We start from the raw sequence: 23,140 nt of genomic DNA on the forward strand, positions 1-23,140 counted from the left end.
AAGTTGACAACACTTGAAAGGGAAATTCAAGCTAAGCGTGAATCTTGGCTTGAGAGGACAAACTTCCACTTGGGAAAGGACGCTAGAGAAGGCCAACAGGAAGAATACATTGTTAAGGCACATGGTTTATCATTATATGGTGAGAAACAAAGTTTGCAAGGCGAGAATCAGGAGCTTAAAGGCAAAATTGAAGAGGGCATCAAAGAGGCGAAAGGAGCATGAAAGACTTCAGATATTGGCTGAGGCTTCCTTGGCCCAACGCCATGTTTGATGAAGAAGACTCAGCCCAAATTTCAAAAAATTTGGAGCACTTTTTGCATTTTTGAAATTTTGGCACAAAAAACAGAAGTTTCTGCCCTATGCGACGCGCCACGTGGCGCTCGCTTTTGCTAGGAGCCTCCAAAGCACAAAAACTCAGCATTTTTGGATTTGGCATGAAAAACTATACTTGCCTACCAATGGCCAAGAAATTTGGACAGGTTTTGAGCCCTCAAAAAGGTCAAAAACACTCAAAAAAATGACCTCACTGCCCCTATTTTGACACACAGGAAGCAGTGTTGGGAGAACTGACTTTTGGAGGGGCAAATGGAGGCCAAATTGAAAAATTCCACTTGGGTTGGAAAGTAAACAGACGGACCTTTCCAAAAAGAACACTAGGAGCTCATTTGGACAACGGGAAGACCTCCAAAAGTGGCTTCAAACAGGCGCCACGCATAGAGAAATCAGGCGCGGCGCATAGGGAAAATTTTGCCAGTTTGACCAAGTATACTCTGTTTTTTGCCTAGTTTTTGCTAGTTTGACTTTTTCACCTTCTTAATGTAAAATTTGTGATGTAATTTAATGTACATTAATGGATCATGATGTAAATATTTCAAATTTTCACTTATGGAGGTAGATTCATCTGTTAAAAAGTTGTTTGAAACTGAATAAATCAGTTCCCTTGTTTCTAGAGGCATGTTGTTCCAATGTCTGATTTCTAGTTCTCAGTTTAGAATTAGTTGGAACAACTCCTAAACATGTGAGCTCGACCCCTAGAGGCTAGGATGAGCTATGGTTTGTCTATATTATGTGGTTTTTCAGTCATTAGCATGGTTGGACTTTTGAGAAAGCCTTGAACTTCATTGTACATTCATATCAGCATTTTGGCTAAGGAATTGAGACCAAGATTTGCAGCACTCTTTGGGATCCATGTGGCAATTTGTCTTGGTACAGTGCTTTTCTCTGTAATTGTGAATTTTTTTATGTGTTATGTATGCCATTCTCTATCTTGTTTCTTCTGAACTAAACAAACAAGAGTGTAAGTAGAATCCATTGAAATTGCAGTGCTCTACTTGAAGTTTGCTTTAGTTTCTTGATGTTTTCCGCTGTTTGGAGAGGATCCATGATTTTCCTTGCCCTCTTCAACTCCTCACCTGTCTAATCCCTCCACCTCATTCAATTTGAAGTGCCAAAAAAAATTGCCTACCTTGCCCCATTGAGATCTCTGCAGGACTAAGCCTCAATCCCCGCACCCAAAATCTATCTTTCCATCTGAGCCAACAAAACATCATTTTATTAAATCAAACTCTCTTTCACTTATACCTAGCCTAAGATCAGTATTTATATCAGTCATCTCAAGCCCTCATCGATAATAATTTGCTTAGATTGACCCGGAGAGAGCCCTCTCCTGACCTGGTAGGGCTAGCTACCAGGCTGAGCGTGGTTTGATGTTGGCCCTGGATCCTACCTTTTCAGCTTGAGGTAAATCTAGGCACTAACATAGTGGTGACCATACTGGGGAAGAAAGATTATTTTCATTGTTTGGCTTTGTAGAGTACAGACGGAGCCTGAAGTTAGCCAGGTAGCCTTCGAAACGCTTTTGTTTTGCATTAGCGCAAGTAAATAAAAGTTGCTTCAATCAATCTCCGGTCTAGTCTTATAAGCCGAACATCTGACTTGCAAATTGCCCCAGTAACATGTATCAAATTCAGATCTGATTGTTAATAGTGGACAACGATCAGACACTGGCAAGGCTGAAATCATTCACCTGGCGATTCTAAATCAGTTTCGAGATCAGATCCAAGGACTCCATTGGAGGATCAACCTGACCAGCATAAACATGAAAGGACAATATGGCAAGATCAGGTATTCAAGTTGGAATTTCGTCCAAGAAATTTTGTTCTTTGTTGTAAAGTATTTCTTCTCTTTTCCCAAGAATGTCAAGAAGGCTTTGCAAAGTATATTGTATTTGAGAAAAGATCCTTAGCGTGCATTTGATTCCTTCCCTTTGAAGATTGTGAATGCCAAAGATTTGCATGCCTTTGATCTTGATCAAGACCCTTCTTCTTAATTTTATGATGACCGTCTTCAAACTGATGCGCCCCAAGAGACCAAGACTGATTCTATACCTTCTGTATTTACTCCTACACCTTGTAAAATTCGAGATCGATACAAGCCTCTGATTTTACCTCCTATATCCCATGCTTTCCCTAAAAATCATGATCTATATCTACCAAGATTTGATGGTGAACGCGACAATATCACTGCTGAGAGACATGTATTGAATTTTGAGTCCTTTCTTGACCTTTTTAAAGTTGATGAAGAAGATGTCAGTATTAGGCTTTTTGCTCTTTCTTTGCAAGGCAAAGTCAAGAGTTGGTTTAAAACCCTGCCTGATGCGAGCATCTCAGATCTCCAGTAGTCCGTCAAAGTTTTCCTCGACAAGTGGGTGGTAAGACAAAACCCTTTCTTGATTATAGAAGAGTATAACTAGCTGAAAAGACTGCCAGGGGAGACAGTACAACAGTTTTCTGCCAGGTTTAACCAAGTCTATTTTTCGATGCTGGTTAATATAAGACCTCCTGTTGGATCCGCTCTTGCACTACCCAAGTGCCTTTGATCCAGAAATGGAGTTTCAGCTGAGAGAAAGGAATCTTGCAACACTTGAAGAGATGCAGAATAGTGCAGTAGATGTAGAGGCTCATTTGCTGATCAGAAGGGCAAAGTTGAAGGAAGAAGAGATGAAAAACATAGATCCGGAGGAATCGACATCTCTAGAGGTAAAGCTTGACATTTTGGTAAGTGCAGTGGAAGAGATGATGCAAAGTATCACTACAAGGAATGAGTATGATGTTCAATCCCATGGCTCGTTGATTGAGGAAGAACAAATGGTTGATCCAAAACATATTCTTTCTTGTCCCAGTTGTCATAGATCTGATAATGATTGTTTTATAGATCATCTTGGAGAAAAGAGATCTATTGATATGACATGTATGCTCGATGATATCTTTTATATTTATGATTTGCCTCAGTCTGATCAGTATGATGATGATGATTATGTTCTCCAAACAGAAGCTCATATTGCAGACAAATCAGCAGCTAGTTTATGGAAGGAGGAAGTTCATTTTCAGCAGCTCGAATATAGTGATCAACCGATGCATATCAGCTACGACAGTGAGGAGGAAAGTGTAGCAAATTTTGAAGTAAGTGAAGGATCTTTGCCTTTGTTTTGCTTCGTTTCAGTTCATCAGAGACAACATTCATGCAATCAGAAATCAACTGTCGACAAGTCTTGATTTGGACTATCTTGAGGACAATGAAAACCTTGTTCAAGACTTTTCATATCCATATTTTCAACCCCCGAATGCCATGGATTGTCAAGTTGCAGATGAGGACTTGGAAGCTGGCACATATGATCAAATGATGCAAGATTATTCCGTACCATTTTGTTTCGAATCATTTCAGTTTTTGAAGGAAAATTTGCATAGTACATCTTCAGTAAAGGATGAGCAGCTTGTAGAAAATCATGCAATCTCATTAAAACCAATAGAAAATGGGTTGCAGCAGTCTTTTCAAATTTTTCACGATCCAATAGCTGATGTATTGGATGATGTCTATAGTCAAAGTCCATCTCCATTGACTACATGTGACCCTGAAACGTGTACTGATATAAACTTGATCCGGCAGCTGGTTTCTTTGTCATTTTCAGCAGGAGTCTCGTCACAAAGCTCATATCAAAGTTTGCATTCATGGTATGAGGAAAAGAGAAGTAATCCATTGGATGAGCTAAGTCCCAGTTTGCATGAATTTCGAGATACTTATGCAGTGTTTTTGGAGGCGGATAGAGAATATATAGTATTCAACGGATCTGTTCACAAGTTTTCATGGGAGTTGCCTTTCAATAGTTCTCTCTTGTTGTTCATAAGCAAGCACTTGTGGAGAATGCAAACAGCAGTCGGAATGCTTACTTGGTTGCATTGGTTGTTTCATTTCACTTGATCAGGTGATGAATGAAACTGTTAGAGTAGGTTTTGATGAATAAGCTCTACTTTCAGCGTTATTTTCCAGATTGTCGGTTGCATTTAAGTATCGAGTCATTTTTTAGTTGAGTGAGAGTCAGTTTGTGTCGTCAAGTCGTTAGTTTTCAGTCATGCATTTCAGCTTGAGTTTTTGACTCCATTGCCCAATGGATGAAGGCACTTAGTCTTTGCAGCCTTCCTCCAGTGATCAAACATGCTCTTGCAAAGTAATTTTAAGGTGTCAAGGTCAAATTTTGTCATTTCAGTAAGTCTTCAAGTAAAATTTGGTCACTAGGTACTAGGTCTAGGGTTTTCTTTTACTCTTTTCAAAGTTGTCCAAATGTCGGTCCATGTCACCATTCAACTACTTGTACCATCATTCAGAGGGTTTTCATCATCATGTCAAGTTCCACTGGGTCATTTTACACCTTGTTCATGCTTCAGTTGTGCCTAGGTAAGGTTCATTTCCCTCTCCTAGGGTTTTGAAGGCAATTTCTCTTGGATGGTCAAATCATCAGCAAAACTTGTATCCCGACGTTCATACACCTCCCCCTATCCTATATGTACCTTATTAAACACTTCCCATCAATGACATCCCTCAAATTCCTCATTTTTGCACAAACCCTAGTTTCTTGCTACAACTTGACAATTTTCTAGGCTAGGCCTGTGTTTTGCTCTTTTGAACCTCTTCCCCTCACTCAATCTTTGAAATTCCACTTTCCCCTGCTTCCTAACATCCCTCCCTACTTCCCAAAATTTTCTCAAGAATTTAGAAGCCCCTTATCCCCTTTATTTCACTTCATTTCGACAAATCCCTTGTTCCACACATTGGGATAGGTTTTACTCCAATGATGTTTATGAGCAAGAAAAGATGAATTTGGGAAAACTGAGAGAAGTTTTTTTCCAAAATAGGCCAAGGAAGAAAAACATCTCACTTTTTACACAGGTGTCATGGTTTTAAAGAAATGTCAAAAATACAGTTGCTTCGGGAGAATTGATGCAGCTCTGAAGTGACCTTGGAAATATCAAGTTTTCTCCTAGCTTGGTTGGCCAAATGACTTTCTTGATGAGTCAAATGATAACTAGACACAAAAATCTTTCCAATGAGCTATCATGAGCTCAATTTGGAGTTGATGAAGACTTTCAAAAGTTGACTGCAACAGCACTCTGCCTTGAGGCAGCCTCATTTGGCACGTTTTGACCAGTCTTGGGAGATTTGATTTTTGATAGGGCAAATGAACTCCGAATTGAAAAATTCAGTTGGGATGAAAATTAGACTCAATAATCTTTCCAACGAGCTATCCCGCGCCCAATTTGGACACCGCGAAGGCCTCCAAAAATCTCCTGCAAAAAGCGCAACGCATAGGGTTTGGGGCACAGTGCATTGGGTTTGTGGTGCGGCGCATAGAGCTGTAAGCCCAATTTCACCCATAAACTCTCTCAAATTTCCAAATTTGCTCAATCCTATGGTGTGCAAGTAAGTCCAGCTTTCTTCCCTTGCTAGTGAATGAGTTTTTCTTAAAATTTATGGTGGTTTAGTGAGACAAAACTCAAACCCTACTCCCTTGCCATTTTTGCTCAAAAACAAGTGCTTAGGGTTTGTAGTTTGTGTTTTTGCTGCCAAATTCCATTCCCTCATTCCCACACTCTTTGTTTCCCACATTCATTTTCTAGTTTCATTCCCATATCCCTAAATTCACTAACCCCATATTCCTAACTCTCACTATCCCAAACCCTAGCTACACATTTCTAAACCATAATTGCTATCCCAAAGCCTAAATATAATTCCCTAAACCCTTTCATTCCCCAAAACCCTACAGCTAGCATCAAATGCTCCCCTCATCAGTCCCACTCATCCATGGAGCTCAAAAATATGCAAGCAACCGGCAAGATGCTAAAAGAAGGAAAACCAAGTTGACAACACTTGAAAGGGATATTCAAGCTGAGCATGAATCTTGGCTTGAGAGGACAAACTTGCACTTGGGAAAGGATGCTAGAGAAAGCCAACAGGAAGAAGACATTGTTAAAGCACATGGTTTATCATTATATGGCGAGAAACAAAGTTTGCAAGGCGAGAATCAAGAGCTTAAAGGCAAAATTGAAGAGGGCATCAAAGAGGCGAAAGGAGCATGAAGGACTTCAATATTGGCTGAGGCTTCCTTGGCCCAACAACATGTTTGATGAAAAAGACTCTGCCCAAATTTCAAAAAATTTGGAGCACTTTTTTCATTTTTGAAATTTTTGGCACAAAAAACAGAATTTTCTGCCCTATGCGTGCACCACGTGGTGCTCGCTTTTGCTAGAAGCCTCCAAAGCACAAAAACTCAGCATTTTTGGATCTGACATGAAAAAATATGCTTGCCTACCAATGGCCAAGAAATTTGGACAGGTTTTGAGCCCTCAAAAAGGTCAAAAACACTCAAAAAATGACATCACTGCCCCTATTTTGACGCACATGAAGCAGTGTTGGGAGAACTGACTTTTGGAGGGGCAAATGGAGGCCAAATTGAAAATTTTCACTTGGGTTGGAAAGTAGACAGACAGACCTTTCCAACAAGCACACTTGGAGCTCATTTGGACAACGGGAAGGCCTCCAAAAGTGGCTTCAAACAAGTGCTACGCATAGAGAAATCAGGCGCGGTGCATAGGGAAAATTTTGCCAGTTTGACCGAATATACTCTATTTTTCGCCTAAATTTTGCCAGTTTGACATTTTCACCTTCTTAAAGTCAAATTTGTGATGTAATTTAATGTACATTGATGGATCATGATGCAAATATGTCAAATTTTCACTTATGGAGGTAGATTCATCTGTTAAAAAGTTGTTTGAAACTGAATGAATCAATTCCCTTGTTTCTAGAGGCAAGCTGTTCCAATGCCTGATTTCTAATTCTCAGTTTAGAATTAGTTGGAACAGCTCCTAAACATGTGAGCTCGACCCCTAGAGGCTAGGATGAGCTATGGTTTGTCTATATTATGTGGTTTTTCAGTCATTAGCATGGTTGGACTTTTGAGAAAGCCTTGAGCTTCATTGTACATTCATATCAGCATTTTGGCTAAGGAATTGAGACCAGGATTTGCAGCACTCTTTGGGATCCATGTGGCAATTTGTCTTGGTACAGTGCTTTTCTCTGTAATTGTGAATTTTCTTATGTGTTATGTATGCCATTCTCTATCTTGTTTCTTCTAAACTAAACAAACAAGAGTGTAAGTAGAATCCATTGAAATTGCAGTGCTCTATTTGAAGTTTGTTTTAGTTTCTTGATGTTTTCAGTTGTTTGGAGAGGAGCCGTGACTTTCCTTGCCCTCTTCAACTCCTCGCGTGTCTAATCCCTCCACCTCATTCGATTTGAAGTGCCAAAAACAATTGTCTACCTTGCCCCATTGAGATCTCCGCAGGACTGAGCTTCAATCCCCGCACCCAAAATCTATCTTTCCATCTAAGCCAACAAAACATCATTTTATTAAATCAAACTCTCTTGCACTTATACCTAGCCTAAGATCAGTATTTCTATTAGTCATCTCAAGCCCTCATCAATCATAACTTGCTGAGATTGACCCGGAGGGAGCCCTCTCCTGCCCTAGTAGGGCTAGCTACCAGGGTGAGCGTGGTTTGATGTTGGCCCTAAATCCTACCTTTTAAGCCTAAGGTAAATCTAGGCACTAACACTCACTTCTAGATCAATTTGTAAATCTAAATTATAAGGAATGAAATCCATTTGAGAAAAGTAATTTTGTTACCGCACCTAGACACAATTTTCAGTTAAAAATTAAATATCGTATATCATACCTCATTCTTAAGAAATTGGAGCTTAGTACATGATGATAATTGTAACTTATTTATTTTGATGACTAAGATGAATGATTATTTATCAACTATTCTTATAACTTTAACAAAGGCACTTTACCCAAAAAATTTAGAGAACATTAGCATTAGTATCACTACTTGTTACCCCACCAAGACACATTGTTGAGTTGAACCATTCCAAATAAATATGGAGTACTCATATTGTACCACATCATTAAATAAATATGAAGTGATGATATTGTACCACATCATTAAGGAATTGGAACTTAGTACATAACAATAATTATAGCTTGTTTATTTTAATGAACAAGTGAAATAAATGATTATTTAACTAGTTTTATAGCTTTAACAAGAACACCCTATCTCACAAATTTAAATAACATTAACATTATTATCACCACTCGTTAACAATCAATATTACTTTATTTGAATTCGATGTGTCTTGTGAAATAGTCTCTTTTGTAGTCTCTCTTTTTGAAATACTTTCCACTTTTTCTTTGGAAATCAAAGAAAGTTTCAAAAAGAATTTGTTCTTGGGGCATTCAAGAATCTTAAATGAAAAGGATAGCATTTAACATTTATTTTAGTATAAAAGTTGTTGGAACAAAATAGAAGAAAAAACAATTCATCAAATTAAAATTTTGTCAATAAAACATTAAAAAAAGTATTAGTATCATTGTATTTTCATAAGGTTGGTCTTTAACAATAAGAAGCTTACTTGGGACAATTTGCAAAAAAATAATGAACAAGAGTTTATTAAATATTCACTTTGCACAGCAAGTGATAAAATGATACCCCATATGCTTACTTTTGTATTTATACTTCTAAATTATGGAAAGCACCGAACATTGTAGTCATAAAGGGAGAGCTGAAAGGGAAACTCTATAGAAGAAAAAGTGTGATAGGGTTCCTATTTTAAAAGTGGATAAGGCACTTCCTATTATAGTTTCTTTGAGAGTATGGATATTTAGAATTAGCAAAAAAATTTAGCACGGATATTTTATTCCCCTTCGGTGTGCCTTACAGATTTCAGATATTGTCAATAGAATAATAGATTCCCACAAATCAAAACCATAAAAATTAAAACCCACATCAGTTATTGAGAAGTGATAGATAAAATGGGTTGTCATATATATTTCAATGGAGCTATTCAATGTGATCCACTCCTATATGATGCAAGAAGTTTAGTCTGGTTGGATTTTCACTTTTTGAAATTCAAAGCAGACTTCGGAAGGGGGGCAGGGGGGCCAACAATTTTGGCGACATTAAAATTCTCTCACATTTTGTTATTGAAAAAGGAGCTTAGAGGATTCATTGCTTTGGAGACTTGCTTGTTAGTGTCAAGTGGAAGGGGGATTTCTTTGCTTACGAAAATATTGTATTGTGTCTATTTTTTGAGGTTGATACTAGGATAATGTTGTTCTCAAAAATGCCATTCCAAGACATTTTCAAATAAAGAAACATTCATGTAAATTCATTGTCTATTATCAGTTGGGTTTATCTTGGGTTGTTGGGAACAATGATTGCTATCCTTGACACCTGGATTCAATTCTCACAAATGACATGCTGAACTTGTAACAAGTATATTGTTGCAATTGTTTCAAGCCTAGTTGTTGATTGACCTTGTGCCCTAAGGATTCTACGGTTCACCATTCAAGGTCTTCCCCGGGATTTGTAACTTCGGAAAATACATAAATTAAAAAATAACAAATAAATAGATAAAATTGCCTAAAGTAACACTATCTTTTGATCTTAAATTTTAGAGGACTTGGGAAAAACAAAGGGGTTATTATACCCATTGCACTCGTAACACTTTCTTCCCGTTGCTAGTTTTTGTGTCTTTATTGGTTCTAATGCATTTGGATATTAGGATAGGGATTCTGTTTCTGCTTTAACAAAAATATATAGATGTTCAGTGCTGAATTTTGACAGTATTTTTTTCAAAAAAGATAATTATACTGATAAATAGTAAGATCCAGGGATCAAATAAATTAGATTTCTCAGTGAAATTCCTTATCAATATGATCATGTGTAATTTGACACAAAAAATCTCGTTCTTAAGTTATTCTCAGAAGTCTAGGAATATCATCAGACATCTGCAAAATATAGTTTCTTATATATTTGAAATTACATACCCAAAAAAATCCCTCTCAACAATTAAGGCTTAATGAAATTCCTTATCAATATGATCTTTGACACAAAAAAATCTCTTTCTTTAAGTTATTCTTAGAAGTCTAAGAATATCATCAGGCATCTGCAAAATATAGTTTCTTATATATTTGAAATTACACACCCAAAAAAATCCCTCTCAACAATTAAGGCTTTTTCCTCTTAACCATTAAAAAGAAATGTTATCAATCTAAAAATAAATAAGTGCATCTCGAAAATTGCAAGATGCTATTTAATATAAATGCCCACACAATATGAATATATAACGCGTATACGTTAAAGGATATTTTCTTTATTATAATGCAATAAGTTAAAAGTATGAATATTAAACTAACAAATAATAATTAAAATGTCCATTAATACGTTGAAAAACAAGAGATTCAATTTTACTGCGTTAAACTGAATAATTCAGAAGTTAAAAAATTATGATCAATGGTCTGGACGTCAAACGGTCACACAGAGGTGAGTCTGGCAAAGCCAAACAAGGCTTGTTAGCTGTTTTTTAAGAAGAAAACGCCTTCGATTTGCAAACCAGCAACAGGAATGGTGACAAGAATCCATTCTGCTCTCAAAGAGGGCTTCTGAGGTCCTACCATATTCTTACATTTTGTGACATTCCTCAGAAAGTCTATATCGAAAAAACTGTACCAAATTAAAGCTACCAACTTTCGAAACGAACTTCAACTTTACTGCACGTCACGCTCGCTATGTTTATTTGATCACGAAAGCGGACAACTGCACAAATTATATATTGGATTGATGATGACTCCCACAAAAGAATGATATGAACAAATGCAGAGGGTATTATCTCACCATGACCAAGGAATTCACCAACTCAAAAAATTATCGTTGAAATTTTACATGGTAATCAATGATTCGACCATTGAGAATTAAAAAGAAATCCTAATTTAGCATACAACGGATACTACTTACACAAGAAATTGCATAGACCCCTTGCAAAATTGATTGAGTCCCTCCAAGCCTCCCTGCCTCCTTGCCCAAGATCAAACCTCATGAGGTCTTCCTGTAACCAACTCGCAATCAAGTGTGACACAGGACGGTGGAAAAGGCCGAAAGAAGCTTGGGAAGAATGGGTATGTATATTTTGCACGTCTGGGGCAGTGGAATCAGAAAATCATTTCATTTTGGAATATTTCATTTTGGAATGTGATGTGTTTCAGAGAAAGTTGGGAATACGTTAGCATCAGTTCATTGGCATTGTCTTTTCAGCGAGGGGACTGTTAAATGGTTGGGCCAGCTCATCATCAATTTGAATAGAAAGGATTAATTGCAAAAGGCGAAAAGCAGGGAACTGGTGGTCCAATAGACTATTTTTAGTCTCGTGGACGTTAAAATATCCTTTCATTTCATTACAGTTACCAGCCGCGGAATCATGTGTGGCTTCATATCACCAGGAATGGTCAGTTTATTACAGTTTCATTTTCCCTGTTCAGGTGATGAATAGCACAGCCACAGTACTCATGAAATAACACATTCATGAATAGCAGTCACAGTACTCATGAAATAACACATTCCTCCAGAGAAGGGTACTACTGCCAAAGCAAGGTACTTACTCCCAGTATACACACGATTGAGTAGAGACCATAACCACTTACTGTTAACTTAATCCAATTTGAAATAAGAGGCACAATCCATTCAGGTAAAGGAACAACAAAAGACATTATGCACCAACTGGAACTTGTTCCCAAAATGCAATGAACTCTGCCACTAACATCCAAACAAAACGAATCTAACAAAAGCTTTGGAAATGCCTGTATTCGTGAAAATAAGAGGAACCACTTGCACAATGAGATTTGACATTCTTACGAAAATTCCATGGTTTCATGCTCTACACATGCAGTGACTTAGAGGATTTTCCCAAATATCATAGGTAGGAAAAGTTGACTCTGGCAAACCAGTTCGGGTTTCATGTGTAACTATAACATCATTCACAAATGCTGGCCAGCTTAAGAAAGGATCCCCTAAATCTCTTGACATAACACCTTTATTAGGTTTGATAGATTTCAAACGGTGTCCCATATACCTACGAGCTCCAATTATCAATTTAGCAAAGTTCCCACCATGTGTCATTACAAAAACATCAGACTTCAAGCAGACAAGGAAATCAAGAGCAGCAAGGCTTGTAACATGTTTCCTGAAGGAATTGAGTTCCTCCTTTGTCGTTAACTCTTCCTTGGTAACCTGAAAGAACAAAAAGCAGCACCATGAATGGAGAATCGTGTCTGGATACCCTCCTTAAACATTTCAACAGAAATTGATGAGAGTTCAACACAAAAAGTTTGCCAACACTAATTCAGATAGATGATGGGACAAATAGCAACTGCATCAGTGCAAATTGTAAAACAAAGTACACTCAAGTTAATTTCCAGACATACCAAATTTGGGAACATATTTCTTAGAGGAGCCATGCGATTCTGACCACCATAAACTTGCCCAGATGCAACATAAATCTGTGTCTCCTTAGGATACCCCATTGCCTTCAAGATAACTGCAACTTCACCTGGTTCAAGTGGACAGCGACCCTCTTTTCGTTTCTGCAATGCTAGTTGCCATAAGTGGGAACCATTCTGCAGCAAATATCATCTAAGTTATAACTCAGGAAATTAATCCATATGATTAAGAAACAGGTTGATATCTCAAATACTCAACTGATTTTAACCAGAATATAATATTCTTACCATATCAAAACCAATGGAGATGCCTACAAACACGGAAGCTGAAGTTCCAAGTAATGCAACCACAAAGTACATGTCTTTGAAAATTGACACTTATTATTATCCTTTACTCTTATGTGTAGTGTAACCACTAAAAGTTGAAAACATGTCCATTATCATCTTAAATTTGGGGCTTTGCTTTCACGCAGTAAAAGCATAATCTCCATTGAAAATGTTGGATTCTAGAATAATAATTACACAATAGGCAAGAAAAAAAATAACCTCCATCGCTAGCATTAAACCATCTTTATGTGAGAACAGGCAAAGCTTAAACCACCTTACAGAAAGCATAAACTTACTTTATAACGGCGAGGCCACTCTTTTTGTCTGTAAGCAGCCATCATTGCCTTTTCATCCCTTGTTCCAGCAAAATCACAGAATGACAAACCAACCATGCCCTTTTCAAAACGCAGATGTAGTGCCCTGCTCCGCCCAAATCAATATTAATCATAACATAACTAAGGAGATCACCTGACATTAACAAGCGAGATCTCTATATCTATGGAAACACTATGTAAATCAAACAATACAGAGGAGTGTCATTAGCTCAAAAAACCCTGATCATGTGGAACAATGAAATAAATCAAATAAAAATAAGGATGTACATGAGCACAATGGAAAAAGCTCATTCATTCCTTTCAGAAAATTAATGCCCTTTTTCAAGCACATTGCTGGGAATAGAAAGGGAAAATAAAAGACCTTGAACCTACAGCAGACAATTTCCCAACATAGAAACTAAAATAACTTACATGTAAGGATGTGTCACTCCCGTGCGGTTCCTCATCCTTGAGGCCAAAACTTCTGCCATTGTTTCTATCTCAGGTAGAAACTTCAAGGCATGGTAGTTAACTCTGCACCTCAAACGGTTTATTTCTGCTGGAACATTATCATATCTGAAAAAGAAGTACAAACACAAAATACATCATGCAGAGAGAAGAATTTTGATGGTCTCCACTGGCCATCAACGCATTGAACTTCTAGTACCATCAATAATGGAGATATATATATTTGTGCGATTCTCACAATTTGACATAAATACAAAAGCCACATGCAACAGAGTTAAACTTTTCTAAACTTCTTGATGAGAGAATATTTCAGCCCAACATGTAAAAATCAATTCTTCATATGCAATGAATACAGCTTTAGTCAAATTAACTTCGAAAAAAAAGTCAAAATCTTATGAAGTGAAAGAAATCAGAAATAACCAGATCATTCGATTCAAATCACATGAAGGTTCTGTTGAACTGTAACGTGATCTCTCCCAGTTGACAAGTGGTCAGAAACAATATAATTAATAAACATAACCAAACACTCACAAAGCCAATGTTCAATTTTCATATATAATTTTCAACATTACTATTTATAACAATGGAAGTCAAAAAAGAAACGTCAGTAAAAATAAGGTTACAGCAAGGTCCAGGGAAGGGGAGTAGCAGATGTGTCGATGAGCTACCCATCTGACTAGGAAGCAAGGCTACAGAGGACAGCATATTGGACAACAAATAAAACACAATTAAATAGATATATTGAGATCAACATTATAGAACTAAGGATTGCCAGGCACACATAAATTGTATCAAATGAAAATGCAAACATTAGGTTACAAAATTGTTTAACTAGTGAATCACAGTTTTTCATTCATCTGAAAAAAGGAAAAACCATATAAATTATAATGCAGATACTGTAACAGACGTCATAACTTAATACCAAAAACAAGTTCATTGGCACCTCCCAGCAATCCAAAATGCTTCGGCTTTGGATATTCCAGAATCCAGATACTCGTTTACGTAGCAGAATATTCAGAATTCTGAATATCTGGAATATGTAAATATCCATTATGGGACAAGTAATATATTTATAAGAATGTTCAATATACAAGAGATATCGATATGATATAGATCTGATCGGTTACAAATGAGGGTCTGCTTAAATATCTAGGAAAGTGCCCCTTCATGAACAGTCATATCCTTAGCGATATGCCTATTCACTATACTAATCATTATTAACTATTAATTGATTATTTATATTCATAACCTAGCCTTCCCCTTAGAAAAAACTTTGTCCTGAAAGCTTATTGATGACAATGCTTGATATACTTTTTTGTCTCGTCGTGTCTTCTCATCTTCTCAATTCTCGAACTATCATCTTCAATGATACAAGAAGATATGAACTTCTGAGTGTGGTACAGAATTGTCACACTGAAATGATCTAACCATCCCAAATTAATTTTTTTTGGAATCTTGTAATTACTGGAAACACGGGATGAATTGTTATCATAAGACTGGTTTATGGTGGCATCCATATTCTTGGGAACACAAGTCACTTGTTTCCGGTCTGTGATATGGCTTTGCAGACTAGTTGAGATGTCTGCTTTTATGATTTGGGTGTCAATAAGGAGTTCTTGTAATCTGATTTCCCCTTATCCTATTCCTAGCAATTTCTTGATTTACTTTAAGTTTCTAATTTCCTTCAAGTAAAGAAGTTGCTTCGTTAATTGTTGGATCTTCACTTGAAATTTCTGTCATTTGAATTGCAACCTCTGAGTACGTCTTTACTTCAATTGGATTGGGATATTTCTGAATTGTTATATTATCTGGATCAGTGTTTGTTCCCTTATCTGCAACATGAATTTGAACATCTCAAGGTTTTGATGCTTCTTCTTGATTAAGTTGTTCTAAATTGTCATTTAGCGACTTCTTATCACTCTTAAGCTTCTTTATTTGCATAAGTAGGTTTCGACTGAGATTCTTTAGACATGAGTTTTCTAGATTGTTGAATTTATTCTTAGTGTCCTTCTCCTCATATTTTAAACTTTTGATTTGTTCTAATAAACTTTGATTAAGGTTCTTTAAGCATAAATTTTCCTCTTCTTGTTTTGACAAGTGTTTCTTGAGTTCTTTCTTTGTGACCTTAACTTTCTTGAATTGTTCCAGTAATTTTTCATTGTGGTCCCTGAGATGAGAAATTTCTTCATCTTCTTTTATTACTTCTTCATAATGCATATCCTCGAGACCTTTATATTTCTATTGTGATGCCTTTTTGTTTCCCTAAAGTTTGGCGATTTTGTCTTCTAAATTTTTAATATGTGAATTTTCTTAATCTTCCAACTGCAATTTCTCGGTACATTGGATTACATCGTCTTGTAGGAGCAATGTTGGGTGTTCAACTTGTAAGTTGGATTCTGTTTTCTTCAATTCTTGAGCCACAATTTCTTTATTAAATCTTCATTTTGTCGCCCAAATGTCGTTATTAATTGATTTATCCATTCACGAAACTTCATATCTCCTGATGATTGGTTTTTGTGTGTCACTTTGATATTCAACCAAAGTAAAGGTTTTGTAACATTTTGCCCAAATGACATTTTGATTTTTAAATGACTCGACAATTAGAATATCCTTCTGTACAAAAAGTTCGTTTTGAAAAGAACCCAAGGTTTTTTATGAAATATATTTTTTTGCTTTTTCTAGACTTCTTTTAACTCCTTAATTATTCACCTGAACATGTATGTGTGTTTTCCTCTAATACTCTTTTTAGTGTTATTCTTGCACCTTCTTACTTTTTCTAATTATTAGTAAACTTCTTTTTTAAGATATATCTCTCTCATGAATGACTTTATATATATATATATATATATATATAAAGCTTTTTATATACGCTCTTATAACTCCTTTAACAATTTGAATGTAAGTGTACTTTTTTGGGGGATTACTTTAATCTTATAGTAACTCTTCCATGTTTCCACTTGTTAGGCACTTTTTTATACACTTTAATAATATAATCTTTCTGAACTGATTAAACCTCCAAAACATTGCAACTTTAGCCTCTAATTAATTGAATTAATTGGGTTCGCTAGGATTAGAGAGTCGCAACTTATCATTGACCGTTTTGGAACTTGTTAACTCTTTTCTCCCTTCACATGATGGTTGGATTATCAGCTTAGATAGTGGCACAATCTCTCGAGCTCCTACAAACCTTGGTCGCAGTTACACAGTACAGATACTTCACTAAAGAAAGGTTTTGGACTAATCCAATTGAAGGTTTCTTCCACCCGATACCAATAAGAGGAGAAGATTGCTTCCTAAACCTGTTCCAAACCTAGATTTTTTTCCCAAACCTAGTTCCTTTTTGCGTGATGTGTATGGCTGAAAATATGGCAGGACATGCATATTCGTACATATTCAATCAGTTTAGAAGGGCGAATGTAAGGCAGCGTACCAACAATAACTGTGGACTGTGGCAGGTGAACAGTGTTGTCGGGGGAGTTGATGATCAATAATGCGGCAGTGGTAAGTGGAGGGTGCAACTTGTGGTTTTTTTTAATATATATATATATATATATATATATATATATAATGTGTTTTTTCCTCCTTTTTCCTTCTTTGTTTTTTACTATTTAAATGTCCTATTCTTAATAGTAAATATATTAATCTTCAAATTTCTTTTTTTTAATTATAGTTGGCAGTGAATTTTTTTTGTAATTTATTTATTTATTTATTATTATTATTTATTTTTTTTAAGGGCCGAAGGCTTGAGTGCAAAATGGAAAACCTCCAAAAATTTTGTTTAGCTAAAAGCAATGTTTAAAAACTCTGACTGCGGTTCGGAAACGGCTGAGAGTCGGCTCCGACTCCAACTCCGACTCAGTATCGACTTCGCCAGTTTGATTTCAATGACTCGGGCATTGTAAAAAATACATTAAATATTTATTTTTATAAAAAAAAATAAGATTTTCATTCATGTTTCCAAACAAAAATCTTTAGAATATAGAGAGAAGGCAACATATGATCAAAGTAGGCTCATGAATATATCCATTATATCAAAATGGCACCCAGCGCACTGTTCAATACATACATGAATGATGATATAAAAATCAAAACAAAAACACATAACCAAGGAAGCTAGAAATGGCCTCTACAACAAAAGTAAATTGTGAAACACCACTAGTCACCACTGGCTACTGCTAGAGAAGCCAACAACATTTGGCTCAACATCCTTCTCTCTGCAACTGAGCTCTCTTGCTTCTATTTGCGCTCTGATACCATGTGAAAAATTCGAAACCAAGAATCCTACTGCAGCAACTGATAATATTTCTTCTATTTGTTAAATTAATTAAACACACCATTTGCAGTTTCCTATGGCAAATATTGAAACATATACACTGCAGCCTTTACAAAACAAATATTGCGGAAGAAAAAAAAATGTAGGAAAATTAGAGAAATTCTAGCACAGACATAAAGATATTGACACAGTTATTTTTGGACAATTGCCCCCGAAAAAACCCAATGTGGGAAAACAAGTGTAGCAAATGAAGGTTTATTTATTAATTTTTCAGCGGTAATTCAAGTACAAGAATTCGGACAGCAAGACAAAGGAAAAATACTGAGAGAAATTTAGTAACAAATTTCTCACTCTCCACAGCAACTCCCTAACCCTGAGATGGACCCTTTGCCCATACAATGGTGTCTCTGTGTCACCCTCTGCGCAATGCTCTAGTGGATTGCATCTCTCCTCACGTTGTGTCTCCCTGAATTCATCCTACACTTCCCGGATCACAGTTGATACCCTCTCTCTCACTTCTACAACTCACCCTCTGGCTCTATCTCCTCTGCTGAACTTTAGCCACTGAGAAAATCGATTTGCTTGGGCAACTGAATAACTGCACTTGTGGTTTCTCCATCTACCCATCGACTTCTTCTTATAATCTTTTGTTGGAGCACCAACGGCCAAGATTAAAACATAATCAATGGCCCAGATTATTTCTATGTCGATCCGTGTGAGTTTCTAGAACATTCACACCATGACTTAATTAATTCCGATTAATTAATCATGTTTCCTAAGTTTAGACTTAGGAAATATTAAAAATTGATTAATAAATCTAATTAAGTCATTTCTATGTGGAATTTCCAAAAACAATTTCTAGGTATTAGAGAATACATACATTCTAGCTTCTCCACCAAATCTCGTGGCTAGAACACATCTGATGCTACAAAAACTAACATTAAATGCTTGAGGAATTGGGTAATGGTTAGTAAGGGGGATAGAGTTCAAGCTAGGCTTTTGTGCATGCACTAAATGTGAAAATTCCTAGATCTAACAATCTCAGGAACCCTACTGCAACCAACTGAATTTACTTCACCTAGATCGTAAATTACATTACAAACTTATTTCGGATTTCTTCCTGTAACATTGATAATTACTGAAGTAGCCTATACCAAAATAAATATGATTCTGAAACATAGAAACTGAGCAAAGAAATACAAACACATAGGACACTGTTATTTTTTGACAAAAGTCCTCAGGAAAACCTAATGCGAGGAAACCGGTGCAGCAGCTCTGAGGGTTTATTACCATTAAGCAGTAGCATATTCTGAATACATCTTTGAATACCTCACAGGGTTATTCAGTTACAGAGAGAAATATTGGCAAAAGCTTTCTGACGTTATCTCACACTATCACTGGAAATCCTGACTGATCCCCTGCTTTTCTAGCTGCCTCTGTGTTAGCCTAGTGTCACACTCTCTAGGGACTACGTCACTCCTCTGGTTGGTCGATTTGCTGCCTAGGAGATTCGATTTCTGCCTCCCGGTCTCACACCCCAACTCTTGGCGTCCGAAACTCGAATTCCCTTTACAAATTTCGGACTCCTCTTTGGCTTTTGCGTTGCCTCTACGTGGCTCTGCATCAACCCCTCTGGCTCAGCATTGCCACTGTTGAATTACCCTTTGCCTCTCTCTACTGATGATTCTCCGGCTAAGAAAATCACTCTCTCCGGAAGCTATCCCTGCCCCTCTACTGCAAAAAATCTCCTCAATCGAATTTCCCCCCTGAGAACTTCTCACTTCAAAAAATCGATTTCTTGATCTCTCTTGGTGTATTTCCAAATGACCCTCAAGGCCCTTCTTATATCTTCCTGTTGGGCAACCAACGGCCTAGATTACATCTTAATCAAAGGCTCAGATAGTTTTGGCTTGATCCGCGGCTTTTTCTAGAAGTTTCACCCCTTATTAGATTAATACCCATTAATATTTTAATTCTCCTCAGTTTAGACTTAGGAACCCCATTAAAAATATTAATTATTTTAATAAAATCACTTCTAAATGGAATTTCCCAAAACACTTTCTGGGTTCTTTGGAATACCTGCACCCAAGTCTCCCTGCAAAATTTGAGGCTTAGTGCACATTCGATGCTACCCCAAATCAACACTAAATAAATGTCCCAGCCATCTTTTGCATTATACATTTTTCTTTCATTGTGGCTTTCATATGATTTTACCTTTCTTTTAGCTACATTAACATAAGGGACCATGTTTTTGGGCCCAAACTCAAGGATGTGGATGAAGGGTGACAATCCCGGTGACCTATGATGACCCTCCCAAAGAATGGAGATAAATAATAGGGAAAGATGGAGAGTGGTAACTAGGGATTTCCCCGGACACACTAGATTAATCAATGCTTCCCCAATAGCGCCCTTTCTAAACCCTAAGGCCTTAGAGGAGGCCCCACTTGACTAGAGTCAAAAACTAACCTCCCGAGTCAAGTAAGGAAACAAGGATACAGTCAAGATCAATGAATCATCCAATTTGCCCCGTGATCCATATTAATATTTTGTTGACGATGCTGGAAATCCGTCAACCAAGGGGTCTCCCCGATGTGAAGTCCCAATTAGACCTCACACTATTTTGAGTAGGAGCCCCATCTGGAATATCAGCTCAGTTGCCATATATCTTAAAGATATGCCTTGGCTCTAATTGTCAGCAAGAGAGAGGAGTGCATGGTTTCTTCGAAAAGCAAGGGGGGTGTGCCTAGTGAGTGTTCGATCATATGTATGTCAAAGTTCTTTCCCTATGGAAGGGAGTAAAAGTGAGCCTCTAAGAAAGAGGTAGTAGTACCACCCTAGTAGAGACACACCTGAACAAGAAGGGTCCATACAACATCAAGCGGAATATTCCACAGAAATGCCACAGTCATTGAAACCAATATAACAAAGAAGATTTGCCTAATATCCAACGGAATAGTCCACAATGATGCGACAGCGATAATAGCAATTACAACACATTCTCACTATGATAAGTACCAAACTAGCCAAAATAGATCAACTACTTTAGCAGAGATGAAAGCAAACATGTATCACAAACATTCACAGGCTAGTCTTACAAATATTCATAATCCATGCATGAAGAATGTGTTGGCCCATATGGCTTATGTTATTAAGTAAAAGTTCCAAGACACATATACAATAAACATCACTAGCTCCAATAGTGGAACGTCAGAGCCACTCCTTGCTCCTCAAAAGAACCGATCTGTCTCTCTAATGCGTTGCCGCTAGAGAGAAGGTGAAAAGTCCTTTGCTCATACAATGAGGGTGTATATATAATCAACAGGTGATGCTTCCCCTTCCTTGTGACTCTTTGATTACCCTCATGATTGTTTGACTCCCTATGACTTTTCAACTTTACATGACTCTTTGTATTCCACACATTTCCTTTGGACTTTCACTTTACAATACATTTCTGAAACATATGTTACATCATTGGCCACAATGTGTGGCATGTGACTACTCATGACATGACATGACATGACACTGCTAACATGGACTGCATGATGATGTGGCAATGTCAATCCACTGTTGTTGCTAAGTGTTGAGTGTCTGCTTGAAGATGCTCTTCTTTTCACCTCCATATGACTTGGTGATAAGGAATCTTCAACGATCTTAAATCTTGAGTTGCAAATTGATGTCCCGTTTGCTTCTCTCGATTGATTAGCTTGTGTATTCAACTACAAGCTAGTCTTTCAGCAAGCTTCCCTCCTTCATCTCCTCCATCATCTTGCCATGGTGTGATAGAGTACCTGCATCTACAATTCACTCATGACGAGACAACATCAATCTGAAAACGCCCTAGTCTAAGATAGTGCATTTTGATCCATTAACTGAGTTGGAACAAGGTGATAGGTCGGGAGAGAGGGCTCAGTGATTGCGTAGTTCCAGCAGCTAGGGTGAGGCTTGAGCTTTGAGACTGTGCGGTGCACAGTTCAGGCATGACTGAGGCAAAAAATTGTGCAGTTCTGAGAGCCAGTGGGACAAGCTGAGGGGATGAACACTGAGATGACACACTGTGCAGTTTTGGGAGGCAAGGGAGGCAAGGCTTACTATGCAATTGCACAGTTCAGAGGCTCAGGGGATGAAATTGAGGCTTGTGATTGCACAATACACAGTGAAGGTCGGGCTGGGAGGAATGATTGCGCAATCCTAGAGGTCAAGGTCGGAGCTAGAGCACTGAAAATGCGCGATGCAGCAGTCCTGGGAGGCGGGAACTGCACATTGCGCAGTGTCAAGGGATAAGGTCTCAGCTAGAAGACTAGAACTACGTAATGCGCAGTTCAGGAAAGCCGAGTGAAGCCAAGTTGCTTAATCGGGAAGCCTTCTCAGAAATGGCTAAGTGTAAGAGCAGTTAGATTGATGTGAACAGTGATAGGACTTCGACTGTTATCTCACACTGAATACTTGATGACACAACAACATAGATCACCCATGACACATGAACAATACATTTCCATTCGTGTGACCACTTTACGACCATTTACGACAAGTGCGACACTGGAGATAGAATTTGGGACGATCGTGACAGCACTCGTGTGATAGTGCTCAAAACTTTACAAATGAATGTGACAAATGTTTACATGGTTAGAACAACTCATATTCATAAAGATAGACCCTTGAAACCACCAGAACGGGGTCCTACACATTGTGCGACAGCCAATCATGCAAAAAGACGACAGTTTACCCAACTTGCAAAGGGGAGCAAAATACTTCAAGGAAGTACATGAAATGAGTTTCGGTGTTTGCGACAAAAATGTGCAAGACCAAGGAAGGCTCTAAAATTGAGTGTAAGCCAAAATTTTGGAGGGTGTTGTAGCAGCTTAAACATATTCCATAACATTAGATGAAATCACATGATTGCAAAATGGTTATAGCACATATCAACAGATGACCCACTTGCCTTCAAGAACCAATACCAAATGGGAGAGATATCTAACAAGAACACTAGGTTAAGGAATTAGGGATCATCTTATGTGTTGATCGTATAAGGTTGCTAACTAGTTGGTTGTCCAAAGAGGAGAAAAAATTCTCCTAGGGGTTACCCACATTTTGTTG

At 37.4% G+C, this 23,140-nt stretch overlaps 1 protein-coding gene and 1 long non-coding RNA gene across 2 annotated transcripts in view; both read right to left on the bottom strand.

The window, feature by feature from the left end:
• Positions 1-10,525: 10,525 nt before the first annotated feature.
• Positions 10,526-11,382, bottom strand: LOC149207317 (uncharacterized). The gene is made up of 2 exons (XR_016252000.1): positions 11,187-11,382; positions 10,526-10,988 (listed from the first exon to the last, which is right to left on the bottom strand). It is a non-coding gene; the product is annotated as an uncharacterized LOC149207317 (long non-coding RNA).
• A 622-nt stretch (positions 11,383-12,004) lies between these two features.
• LOC149207318 (protein PECTIC ARABINOGALACTAN SYNTHESIS-RELATED-like) overlaps positions 12,005-23,140 on the bottom strand; it is an 89,143-nt gene continuing 78,007 nt past the window's right edge. The window contains exons 8-11 of the mRNA XM_089395680.1: positions 13,738-13,881; positions 13,288-13,411; positions 12,650-12,841; positions 12,005-12,455 (exon numbers count right to left, since the gene is read on the bottom strand). Coding sequence (XP_089251806.1) covers positions 12,096-12,455; positions 12,650-12,841; positions 13,288-13,411; positions 13,738-13,881 — 820 coding nt within the window. The 3' untranslated portion in view covers positions 12,005-12,095. The remainder of the gene's footprint in view (positions 12,456-12,649; positions 12,842-13,287; positions 13,412-13,737; positions 13,882-23,140) is intronic.

The sequence above is a fragment of the Pinus tabuliformis genome, chromosome 1_2, assembly GCF_031772625.1.
Source record: "Pinus tabuliformis cultivar Carrire ecotype Pingquan chromosome 1_2, CPIR1, whole genome shotgun sequence".
NCBI lineage: Eukaryota > Viridiplantae > Streptophyta > Pinopsida > Pinales > Pinaceae > Pinus > Pinus tabuliformis.